Raw genomic sequence first — 13,555 nt, 5'->3', positions numbered from 1 at the left:
AACCAAATGTATGCATTTCATTGATCCTATTATACAAAATTAACAAAACTCTCAAGCAACAATAATTATTTTAGTAAAAAATTACAAATAAAACATATTGATGAGTAATTGAGTAATCCTCATCAACTAAACACTTTCAACAATCATATCGTGAAGGGAAGTCATATATTGATTTTCCCCATAACCATTAATATTATATCTAGAAAATTTTCTATGCTAAGTGATACAAATTTTCCTTGACAATACTTCTCCAAAAAAAAATAAATAAATAAAATAAAATAAAATAAAATAAAATAAAAATTCACTAAATTAATTACCAAATACTTCCACTCCTAATATTACACATTTTCTTCATCTTTAAATCAAGATTTATAAATTAAAAGGTTTGTTTTAAAAATAAACAATTTTTATTATGTTTAATTAACATTCTTCCGTTTTATCCATTTTACTACTTTATCTCCTAAAAATTTTACCTCAGAAAATAAAAAAAGCAAAATAAATAAAACAGACTGTCGAATAATAATAATAATTAATTAAACAAATTTTTAAGGGCATTGACTTTAGAACAAGGCTCCCTCCACAAATCTTTATCATTAATAGAGCTTTCAGGATCATCAGAAGGACTAACTTGACCACCATTATCCCTTAAACAAGGACCTTGCTTTTGCATGTAATCCCATTTATCTTGAAAAAGATAAAAGAAAGCCATGGAACATATTTCTGCTGTGAATAGAACCTTCCAAAGAGTCACACTTCTTTTTGTTCTTTTCTTATAAGCTTCTAATCCTGTATATATATTCAAAATTCCCACTATGCATATTATTGTTCCTATTACCCAATGAAGGAAATACCATATGCTCCTTTTCTTGCTTCCTCTGTACAGAAATTAATTAATTAATTAATTAATTAATAAACATGTAAGTTAAAATTTTAAATGATATATAATCAAAAGTCCTATAAAAATATCTGATTTCAGATTATAATAAATAAAGTAAAAATGACCTATTAAATTAATCATGTGCACTTATTATTATACGAAGTTGCACGTGACATTATCTATCAAGCGTTGTCAATCGGAAATAGCCGTTTTATTAGTTTTATCATTGATAAGTGTGAAGTTGCGTACATCTTATGTGGAACTTAGGAGCCACTTAATTTTATTGGGTAATAAAATAAAATAATAATTCTCAATCATTTGTTGTGTCAAGATAGTTGTAGTATTTTTTTATTAGGAAAATTATACACTAGCCGAACCTAAATCAATTATTTTAAACCCAAAACTTTTTATTATCATATTATTTTTCTAGTTAAAATAAATCTATTTGAATATAATAAGGATGTATTGGCAAAATGTAAAAGGAAACGTTCTTAGTTTGTTATCGAATTATTATTTCAAATCAATATCTAAACCTAACCTACAAAAAGTGGCAAATTATCATTTAGAGCGATTATATCTTAAGGGGAAATTTTTTAAGTCATATGGTGTAAATTAATGATAAAATTAGATGGAAGTGTGCTAAAAAACCAGATTAGATTATAATTTTTTAAGGGGCCGCCAAAATTCATAAACATATCTTATAACTAATAACATAAAAGAGAAAATTTAAAATTTAAAGGGATCGGAGTCATCCCCTAATTTCACCTATAATGTAAACTCAAAATAAGGGATGGAGTGTAGTAATTACCTAAGTGGTCTACAAAAACCAATGATAGCTTGAACCCAAATGGCTCCATAAAGTGCTAAACCAATTCTTTGATGGTTGTTGTTAAAAGAATTCTCGAAAGTTTTGATTGACATAATTGCTCCCATCGTGGCAACTGATACTGACAACATCTGCAATTGACACCCATGACCATTAGAAATTGAGACTACTTGAGACTACTTGAAAAGATAATATAACAACAAATAGAAATAAAATGTTAATGAACTGTCTAAAATAGAAATAGAAAAATGTTAGTAGGACGGAGGGAATATAAATATATAATGCTATGACCCAAAGTAGGAGTATTTTAAATTTTTGATCAGATTAATACATGGTCACATCTTCTATTATGGGTATCGGTTGTTGCTGTTATGAATTATGTGACTTGAGTGCACATTTGATGAGTGCATTTATGTATGACTCTTGGGTTTGGAATCCAATGTGTGTGATAATGTGGGAGATTAAGTTGTTAACTTAATGATTGTAGTGTTTAAGTGTGATTTATTGTGGAAGAGTATTCATGGGAATTATTGGTGTTAATGATGAATAATGAAGAAGTGCAAAGGGCTTTGATAGATGCTTGCTCGAACAGAATTCTGACAAAGGAAGCCTGATGGTCGCTCGACTGAGCGAGCTTTTTTGGTTGGTCGAGCGGTCAAACAGAATGCATCCAGAAGGAGTCTGTAGCTCGCTCGACCGAGCGAGCTCTCTGTTCCGGTCGAGCGGATCCTCTGATGTGCCTAGGATGCTGTTTTTCGACCTTTCAAGTTCTTGGAGCTGTTTCATATAATTTATTATTCAATATTAATCATGTATTCAGTGAGCAATTGACATTAATGTACTTAGTACTATATATAGAGCTCTCATATTCACTCAAACACACATCAAATACAACCCCTAAGCCAAACACATAGCCTGTTGTTTTTATCTCTTACATAATTGTAATACTTCATTTTTAAGAGTATTTTATACTCCATTGATATAATATAAACAGAAACTACACACGACGAAGGACGTAGCCATCATTGGGTGAACCTCCTTAAATCTTTGTGTCTCTTTGCTTAGTTTACATTATCAAACATTGTTTTGTTCATTATTGTTTGTATCGTTCATCTAAGTTCTTAACATCGTAACGATTTTGACAACTATTTCAGTCACCTTTCTTCCCTCTCAGATTTTAACCATAGCTCTTATGGTTGGAATACACCAGGTACCATGATAGATTAATGCATGCATGAATGATAGTACTACATATATTTGATATAGCTGTCATCGTTTTGCCTTGATCACTAAGCTTTGATCATTTATACATGTATTACTAAATTAACATCACTCATACATACATGGAGTATGAAACACTATTACAATTATTGAGTACATCAAACTAGCTAAACTTTTTGCGTCAGTTTTCTTTGAAAATGGATTGTTAGCTAATTTTACTTAATTAGTTTAATTTAAAAATAGACCAATTGATGAAATAAACATCAAAATATAAAGGGACCTCCCTTGTTTGAATATTTTTGACAAAAATAGTTGTGATATGCAATTGAGGTATTAGAATATGGTCAAATTAAAAAGCTTCTAAAAAATAGTTTTTTTTTTTTTAGAGTAGGTTGGAAGAGCTATATGAAAATCAAAATTATGATATTTTTTAAAAAATATTTCCTTTTCCCCAACTAAAACAAAATTCGATCGTTGATTCTAGAAAATAAAATTATGAGTAAATTATTCTAATTATTTTATACTGTTATTTTTATGTTGTTAGGGAGCAAATAAGGTTGAAATAACCCCTAAGAGCATGAATAGAACATGAGATAAAACTAAAAAGATCAAACGTCCGTTACCCCTAATATCTATTACCAAATAAATCGTAAAGTTACATAATATTGAGATGATAGATAATCAAAATAAAAGAAAAAAACTGAAAATTCATATAGACAACACTAGGACTTATATATTCATGTAACCTTACCTACCACAATTTTTGTGAATTAAGATAAGAGTTGAGAGATTGGTATTTTGTTATTGTTGTGTATTATGCGCTTGCTCATTTTATAATTAAATGGGTTTATTGCTCATGTTTAAAGGAAAATTGATTTTAAAAATTCTAATTTTAAGTGTTCCAATTCTAAATCTCTAAAACTTTGAAAAGCATCTTATTTCAAAAATCTCAATTTTGATATATTGTTTTAAAAAAAAATTTTTATAAAAAATTTAAAAGAAAAAAATATACACGAACCAATAAAATGATGTCACATGTGTTGAGATTTTAAACTAAAATACCCTTAACGTTGAGATTTTCGATAAAAACACAATATTGAGATTTTATAATTTAAGCTCTTTATTAAAGTTGAGATTTTTAAAATTAATTTGTCCTTCTAAAATGATGTTGCTGATTTATGAAATTACATACTCCCTCTGTGCCTAATAAATTGCAACAGTGAGATTTCGCACAAAGATTAACAAGTGTGGGACCATTTGATTGTGTTGATGATATTAAAGAAGATTTAAAATGTGTAGATAATAATAAAAAAAAAGCGGTAGAAACTTTTCTTAATTGTAGAAAAGTAAATGAAACAGACTAAAAGAGAAAATGTAACAATGTCTTAGGGACAGAAATATAAAGATTAGCTCATTCCTTAAATAATTATATCAATCATTAAAATTTGATAAAAGTCAACTGAATCGTTTGATTTTTAGTATTAAATTGTAGTAATGAGAAAAATAATTTATATTTTAAATTTTTAAAAATATATCATGTTATTCTTTGGATAATGAAATTTTGATCCTAAAAAAAATTTTGTTCACAAATTTTCTTTGTCATCAAATATCACATTTTCAAATGATAATACAGTGAAACAAAATTTAATAAAGATGATGAGATGATTGACATATAACCAAAATGATCATTTTATTAAACTTGTTAAGAAATTTTGATTTTAAAACACATTAATTTTTCATCAATCTTTTTACCATTTATTATGGATAATCAAATAGGTAAGAAGTAACCTAATCAATCAATGTTGCTTTTAAGAAATTTAGGAGGATGAATCAGTGTGAGTGGACGACCCAAGTTGAGTAGATTGATGAGTAATTTGAACTAAATTCATTCACTATCTACTTTTACAACTAGTCAAACTATTTAAGATACTACTTTTTTTATCTTTATATTTGATTCCTTTATTTTTATTAAAATTGCATAGTGAAGGTTGGTGAATGCAATGATTATGTACAACACAAAGTTTCTTTTTTTGAGCTAACAAAACATAGTCATTTAGCAAAAGAAGTGCACCAAATTAATACTTCCTCATATGTCCCATTTCTTTTTATGGTCAAATCACCTTAATTGTTCTATTTCTATTTTTGGTATGGATTTTTGACTTTTATGCCCTTAGTAGTTTTATCCTATTTTCAATTATACCCTCCATTACCCATATTAATTTTCCTCCCTTACATTAAAAATCCATAATACCACTCTCTTTCCTACCCTTAGGGTCTCACTTTTGACTTTTCTTAAAATTCGTGAAAAGTCAAATGAGACTCTTAAGGCGAATAAGAGGGAGTAAAACATACTATTAAAATTCAAAATTTTATGGATCTTAGCTAGATTATTCTTCTTCTTCTGTCTGAGGATAAAAATTGACATAGTATGTATAGGTGAAATTATTTTTTTTATTTTTAGATTTACATTTTTTGATAGGTCAAATAGCAAAAAAAAAAAATATTTAGTAAATGATTTTTAAATTGATTTGAAAAGTTGTCTTCTAATAATCGTAATAAAAAAGTCAATAATATTAGTAACTTTTTATTTTTCATTAGATTTTGGTTTTTTAACACATTTTTTCTCTGATAAACAATTAATTGTCTAAAACTAATTTTTACCAAATATCTTTATACTCGACTTTAAAGTTGACTTAACCATTTAATAAGAGTTATTTGTCAAATAACCCTCTAAAAAAATGTAATTTTTTCACGTACTAAAACCATGCAAAAGAATATATTTAATAAATGAAATTTAGTAGCAAAGCATAGGAAATGTTTATGGATTAGGGGTCTGACCTGTACAATGAGATGGAAATAAAAAGAGAGTTTGAGTCGAGTAGTAGACTGCTCTCTACCGGAAAATCTGATGATGAGTATCCCTAAAGGCATAAGGAATCCCATGGATGCCCATAGAAGAACCCCATGTATTGTTACTTCATATACCATCTTTGGGCTTAATTGCTGCAAAATCAACACATGTACCATGGATCATTTTGTGTGATTAAATAGTCTGTTTTATTATGAGACGGTTTAATATTAAACTGAAATCATTTAACTAGATTAATTATAATATCTATTTTAAATTAAGTATTAAATTACTCATTTTTATAAATTTAGACACTCTATAAAACTTGCTCTAAAGAAAATTGATAAGGAATTAACAAATAAAAATGCAATCACACTACGAGCTGATTTTGAGTAATAGTTATAAGTACGACTCATAATTTAAAAACTTTATTATATAAATTAACATTGTTTTTATGATTGATAATTATAGCATGTATGCTTTTAATTATAAATGTAAAATAACAGTACTTTAAATGATTGTATTATACATATTACTAAAATATAAGAAGAGCATACTAATAACGTTAATTCCTAACAAATTAGTTTGAAAGTGATTTATTTTAAAATTTTGTTATATGATGATGTTATGCGTCGTTTTTAAAATATAAAAATTCGATATCGACACTCCTAATTAAGTGCTAATGATATATGATTAATTCGGTAATTGATTTATAAAATATAACACATTGTTTTGTGTTGTCAAATTTGAGCTAATGCCCCATTTTCAACGTCAAATATTAAAAGGCAACAGTTGACAAACAATTTTAGAGAGCAGTCTACTACTAGATAATTAATAAAGATAAAATATGTTTTTGATATACAATTTGCCGATAAATTTTAAATATAATACTAGATAATATAATTAATGATTATTTTTGACAAAATTTTTAAAAAATTCTAATTTAATTATTTCTATTTCAAATCATTTTTTATCTTTATCAACAAATGAAAGGCATTCCTTTAACAAGATTCTTAAAATTAAACATCAAGTGAACCTACTAGCTAATTAAGATACTATACTTGTTTTTAGAAAATGGGTTAAGTAAGAATTAAACTCAAAATCTTACAAAAAAAATGATAAATGATACTTACTCTTCAACTGAAATAAGACTCGATTTTACAACCAAAATAACTTTATATGTGAATTTTTTATTGCTTATTGGCGGTCTTAATGGATAAAGAAAGGGTGAAGGATAAATTAGTGACAACCAGCTCAGTAAAACTTAGTCACATTTGAAGATCGTTAACAGAAATTAGGTGGTAAATAGAAAATAATAAAATCTAAATTAAAAAACTTACAGAATTGAGATTATCATGTTTGAAGTGATTGAAAGCTGGGAGTGCTTCTCTAAGGGGTGAGCAACTACAAAATGGAAGATGAAGGATAGAAGACGATATCACAATAAATGGTAATTTCTTTTTAAATGACACCATTTTTGTAGCTTCTTATGCTTTTTCTTAATTTTCAGAGTATATTACAAAGAGATGATGTTAAAAAAAGTTAACACACAAGTCTGCCATTATAGGTTCTCATAAAGCTTTATAAAGGACTCTCGGCTTGCTAGTCATCTTTTGTATAATAGAAATAAAAGATTTAAAACTCGTTTTGTATGAGACGAACTCATATAATTAGTTAATTTTTTTTATTCATCACTTTAAATTGTAAGTAATCAGTCTAGCTATAATAGAGATGACCATCTCATTTAAAAATTTGTGAAAGTTTAATAATTATTACCAATTTTTTTATTATATTTTTGTGAACGTTTGTGATAGAAGTTTGATTTTTATTATCAGTAGACAGCAGAGAAATTTAAGATCAACACGTAATTCACACAAGGATATTCTTTATTATAATGATTGATTTTATAGCTAGAAAAATAACAATCAATAATGTTAGTGTTTACCTTTTTTAGTTTGTGAAGTACGATAAATATTGATTAGAAGTATGAATACAGTATATATTCTTCTCGTATTTGTTGATGAGTGTTTTGCTTGGAAAGCGTGGAATAATATTTGCTCATTTGCACATGTGATCTAAATTTATAGTACCATGTCAACTAAATCTTAACCAAAAGTTAAAGTTGGTGTTTGGGTTGCATTGGGATTATGGATACAATGGAACAAACTTCCTCCATTTCAAATTACTCGTTACAATAAACGTAATGTGTACGAAGAAATATAGTCAAGTGATGTTTGGGGTTCGATCCTTACTAGGCGCAGGTATCAGCTGGGGGTTTCTTGACTACGTGCATTCTCTATACTCCCTCCTTGAGGGGAACAGGTATAGTTTGTCTGCATATTTCAGGAAAAAACCTTTATTCAATTCCAAACCCTGCCTTATACGGAATATTGGAAATGTTCTTTACCTTTACCTTTAAGATGTTTGAATCGTCTTATCGCATATATATTTATAATATTAAATTTTTATAATTTTTAGTAAAGTATAATTTAAAATATAAATATTCAAAATTACATATTTACATGATTGCGTAAAAAAATAAAATATAACAAAGTAGTTCATAATAGGATGGATGAAATAATGGTTTTCTAATACTTCTTTTTCATGATTAAAAAAAATTATGAAGATAGGTCCATTGTAATTCTAGCTATCAAAGATTTTCCATAGATGATTAAAGGCACTAAGCAAATGTCAAAAACTAAAAAGATGATTGAACCCAAAAGATATTGTAATTAGTTAACAATTCGTTTTATCTTTTAGCAAATACATGAACAACCAATACAATACTCCTAACCAAAACCAATGACAAATGACGTTGTCTTTTACCGCAAAAAGGCTAATTTTATGTTTCAATTTTGGTAGTGTTTTTTATCATTTCAGATTAAGATGTGAGCGTTTTTTTTAGTATAATGATAGCAAAATATTATAACTAAAATTTATTTGATGACTACTTTATTTATTGTTTTTGAGATAATCTTAAAAAATCAACTCAACCAAAAGTTTAGAAGTTATGGTTGAGGTCCCATAATATGTTATATACTCTAATATGCCAAGAGATTAACTCGGCTAAAAGCTTAAGTTTTTCGTTGCATCAACTCCTTAACATGGTATCAGAGATGGGTTCAAATCTTACCCTCAAATTCAAAGGGAAATGGTTTTGTATTACATCTACACTTCTTGCTCAAAGGGTTTAAGTGTTAGAAGGCGTGTTAGAGTATATAATATATCATAAAGCCTCGATCATAAGTTTAAACATTTGGTTGAATAATTCCTTGACATATTATTCTATTGGTCTAAAAGTTATTAATTAGATATGATCAATTCGTAAAACTAGTTTTATTTCACATTAAAGACGTGTTGATGCAACTTTTAGAGTAGATTTTATTTTATTCATTTACTGATTTATTTTAATATAAAGTACGCTAAAAAAAATTATTAAAAAGTTGTGCTAATTAAATTCAAATTTCTCATAAAAAAATAATACCTATTCCAATTAAAACAAAAACTTAATTCTTGAACTTCTAGAATGGATTTTTAGTCAATTTATGGAATGAGCATTGAGCACTATGACTATAAAAACGTTAGTGGAAAGAGTAATAGTATAGAGCAATGCAATAAGATGAGGTAACACTAAGGCACCAATATGATAAGAGTGTTGGGTAAGGGTCTCAATATCTTTCTTTTTATTTTATCTATAAATGGTAATTAGAATAATTTGTAATGCAAATATATCATATGTTATTCTCATGGTAATAAATTTTATAAAGAAAATAAAATGATTAAAGTACAAGCATAATTATTAAAGTTGTCAACAATTTCACATTTATATTTATATTACATTTCCATTATTATTCTCATTAATTAATACGACTAAAAAAACTCGTGCAGAGCCCACTGGATAGAGGAAGTAGCATTTTTGATGAACAAAATCTGAATGGAAGAATTGAGCACTAGGTAGTCATGGTCATCGGCATAGTATTCAACATATACTTTCTTTTGTCTTTTAATTTTACCTAATTTTTTTGGGCTCGTTGTGAGACAAACTTATATAATTAACCTATAATAATTGATTAATTTAAAATTGTAATTAATCAGCATTAAATATATATGGGTCAGTTTAATTGAGATGGTCTCACTATGAGACAGTCTCATTCAAGAATTTGTGAATTTTTTGTCTATTCTATCGAATTTAACTCATTATTATTTTTGCCCATGTCTCATATTCTTTCTTTAATTCTCATCCATATATTTGACTATTTCATTTACATATTTTTTCTAATTTTCTGTAAAAATATAATTTTATCTACTTTTCATAAATTTGGGATTATTGTTTGCATTTTTTATGGAAGAGGGGAAGTATTTGTGATCTGCTTAAATTGTCAGGCGCACCCAAAAAAGCCTTCACAACACAGCACAGCTTGTCAATGCTCACCAACCCACGCACTCATTTCTGTTTAGCCCTTGTCGATCACAAACTCCTATCTTTCATTCATATCACATGGAGCGAATTTAAAACAAAACAAAATTATATAATGAAGATAATTTTTAAAAATTTTTTTTAAGGAGATTTGAATTTGAGTCAATGCAATCACATAGTAAAGTTTTAACTCACTTACTTAACTAGCACATATATTAGTATCTTTAAGTATGTAATTTTATACATATAATTTGAATGCTCTCAATCAAAAAGGCCGTTCCTAAGGGTAGTTTTAAGGTGTAATCGTTTAGGGCCTAGCTTATAAAGGAGTCCAAATTGAGTAAATCTTTAATATTAAAAATTAGTTTGTGTATAAGTACTTTAGTATTATATGATCTTAAATTTGTACATTTATTTGACATTGATGTGATGAAAAAAAGAGAAATTATATAATGTATAGTTGTAGAAAAAAAGAATCGAAACTTTACTTATACAAGTGTCTTTTTATATTTCATCTAAGGCCCAAAAATAATCAATTAAAATCATTAAATGCCCTTAAATTCACCCTATTGACTATCAATATGAGATTTTTTTGAAATAAATATTGCAATTTCAATAAAACGCACTGATTATTCCTAGTTTTTGTTGCTATATCTTGGGTTTGTGATTTGCACCACTTGACTATTTTTTTGGGGGGTTGTGGGAATTAATGTGGGATCTAGAAACCACTTACTACATAGACGTAACCAATATAGCATTTCTCAATTGGGACTAGACCTTTACCTTTCATTTTCACATGTAATCTTACAAATTAGTAGTGAACTTATATTTTTAATTTTATGAATTTAAAATTGATTATAATAATAATTAGATGAAAATAATTATAAATTTAGAAGGGTGGTGACATATGATTTACAATTTTTCAACGAAATTAAGTATAGTTTAAGTAGAATTTATTATAACGGGGCATGTACTCTCTCAAGCCTCTTAATAGGTCACTAATGATCACAATATCAATTTATTGTTAGTAATTAACTAAGTTTGCTTTGCCAAGGTGATGGAGTACTTAAGTTGAACGGTTATAAATTTGATTCTTGTTAGGTAATCAATAGATACATGTAAAAAAAGACTAAATATTTCTAATGTTTACACAATTGCGCGACATAATGAAATAATCTATATCCAAACTTGCTTTTGAGATTTTAGTTATATACAGACAAATTTAATATCAAACTTAAATAAAAAATACTTTATTATTTTAATGTGATTAAGTTGCTTTCAAATTTTAATTATGTGAGGAACCATATAATGAATAAAAATAAATTAAAATATTAGATTCTCAAAGATATTTAAAATATAAGAATCGTAAAATATATTCTTTGTTATTATTATATTAAAGCATATGTCTTAATACATCAAATTTTATTCATATGAAATTACTAAACTTTATAAGCATTTCTAATGCAAAAGCACTAATTATAGCGTAAACATATAAAATACTAAAACTTATTTTTCTCTATAAAATATTAAAAATGGGATTTTTGTTTTCTCTATTGGGGCCTAAGGAAAACATCCTCCGCCCTAACCTAGATAGTTTATGTGGCTTCATCTCTTGGTAATTTTATATGCAAGAAAGATAGATTATCTTTGATTAACAATTAAGATAAAGTGATGCTGATAAAGGTTTAAATCTTATCAGTTATAATAAGATTTAATCTTATTTTTTCTTTATTTATTGAAATTTTCTGATCTTTCAAATAAAAAAGTGATATTGATCATGGTACGCTAACGCTAGTAGTAGTGACTTTATTGACGTAAATGATCTTGCCTCGTCCCTTAGGGATTGCACTATTTATAATTGACACGCTTATTTCGGTATAAGTAATTCATACAATTTTGGCAGAGATCATTAGATGGTGTGGATAGGATTTAAATTAAGATAAAAAAAAATATGAATATTAACTATAAAAAAATACTAAAAACACTTTCTAAAGTAAAAATATTTTAAATTTTGATACACTAAAATAAAGTGTGACAATCTCGTAGGACACAGGGAGCAACAATTATCATGGATAGTGGCTTAGTGCAAGTTCAATGTTGACAATCTCATCTTATGATTACCCATTTGCGATTTCCATTAGTAAGTTGTAACTACTGCTATAGATTGTCCGACCATGTGAGCCTTGTCGGTTTCTAACACTAACTCTAATCATCTTAACTAATCCACTAACAAACGGTTTTACACTTTTAGTATCTTTTTTGATCTTTAATAATCTCTTTTGAGAAAGGGTTGGTTGATCTTATATCTAAATAAATAGTATTGAAATAGTTTAATCAATTAGTTGACACTAATAAAATGTGATAAGAGGAGTTGATACTGATATTAAGAACTGGTTAAGTCTTGAGATATTGGAATGAAATTGTGATTTGTGAAAGTTAATTATGACCCATCTTAAAAAAAGCACCAAAAATGTAGGCCCGTAAATTATTTAGTTCTAAGTTACAATTTAAATTTTTTTGCCAATTTGACTATGACATAATAAAAATTATCAAATACCCTGAAACAATGGTAATTTCGACCTCCTTATCTAAAACCATTTTTGTGATACAAAAAATTTTGCTTCTCGATACCTAAAATTTGACTTTGCCTTTGCATTTGAAATGTGCAACTGATATTAAAAGAGAAAAAAAATATGTTAATGAGATTTTAAAAAGTGGTGACGACATTTCTGTAAAAGAAAATTATATTGCTTTAATTTCATTGTATTTCAATGGAGAATAATACGAATTTTCTGTGAATAGTATCTTTCGTTCCTTTTCTTTTCTTTCCTTCCTACAAGAGGTTTTCAAAATAGAATCGATAACCTCAAATTTACACGACCTTATAACCAAATCCGATTTGACTCGAATTTAAAAACGATTTACAACTATCTAAAGAATAGTATGGATAAAAAACCGTTTACAAACCAACCCGAAATATATAACCCGACTTGTCTTCTTACCCTACCTACTCCTAAGGACATCCACTTGCTCATCTACTACCTAAGTGGTTAAGATGCACATTATAATTGAAGTCCAATCCAAATTTTATCATAGGCTCTTTCTTGGCCAAATATGAAGGCCATTTTGTCCTTTTTACCTTCCATTGTACAATGGAGAGCTTAAGAAGCCACAAGGAAGTTGATTAACTTGCTTTGGCCAAACATACTTCTGTACTACGAGTCTCCGATACTGCTATCTTTAAAAATAGCATTAGCTTACATATCGCAAAGATTGTAATTGCATTAACTTAAAACTAAAGTAAGACCATGTATCACAAAGATTGTGATTGGAAATGGCATGACCACAAAAGGGAATAGTGTACAC

At 27.5% G+C, this 13,555-nt stretch overlaps 1 protein-coding gene across 2 annotated transcripts; it reads right to left on the bottom strand.

Moving 5' to 3' along the window:
* LOC130814491 (cytochrome b561 domain-containing protein At4g18260) lies at positions 1–7,782 on the bottom strand. 2 transcript variants are annotated; one of them, XM_057680576.1, is made up of 5 exons: positions 7,718–7,782; positions 7,113–7,176; positions 5,763–5,927; positions 1,686–1,834; positions 1–875 (listed from the first exon to the last, which is right to left on the bottom strand). In XM_057680576.1, the coding sequence occupies exons 3-5, from the start codon at positions 5,910–5,912 to the stop codon at positions 530–532; spliced, it is 645 nt and encodes a 214-aa protein (XP_057536559.1). In that variant the 5' UTR covers positions 5,913–5,927; positions 7,113–7,176; positions 7,718–7,782; the 3' UTR covers positions 1–529. The 2 variants fall into 2 exon arrangements, with proteins under 2 accessions (XP_057536559.1, XP_057536558.1); XM_057680575.1 differs by lacking the exon at positions 7,718–7,782 and having other exon boundaries at positions 7,113–7,339.
* Positions 7,783–13,555: the final 5,773 nt, after the last annotated feature.

This window comes from Amaranthus tricolor, chromosome 6 (genome assembly GCF_026212465.1).
Source record: "Amaranthus tricolor cultivar Red isolate AtriRed21 chromosome 6, ASM2621246v1, whole genome shotgun sequence".
NCBI lineage: Eukaryota > Viridiplantae > Streptophyta > Magnoliopsida > Caryophyllales > Amaranthaceae > Amaranthus > Amaranthus tricolor.
This window is presented reverse-complemented; position numbering and strand designations above follow the sequence as displayed.

Coding starts and splice junctions, on each gene's coding strand:
- LOC130814491 (XM_057680575.1), bottom strand. CDS start 7,247: ATGGTGTCATTTAAAAAGAAATTACCATTTATTGTGATATCGTCTTCT. Junction 5,928..7,112: donor AACATGATAATCTCAATTCT/GTAAGTTTTTTA, acceptor TTGATTTTGCAG/CAATTAAGCCCAAAGATGGT. Junction 876..1,685: donor GGTTTTTGTAGACCACTTAG/GTAATTACTACA, acceptor ATTTCTGTACAG/AGGAAGCAAGAAAAGGAGCA.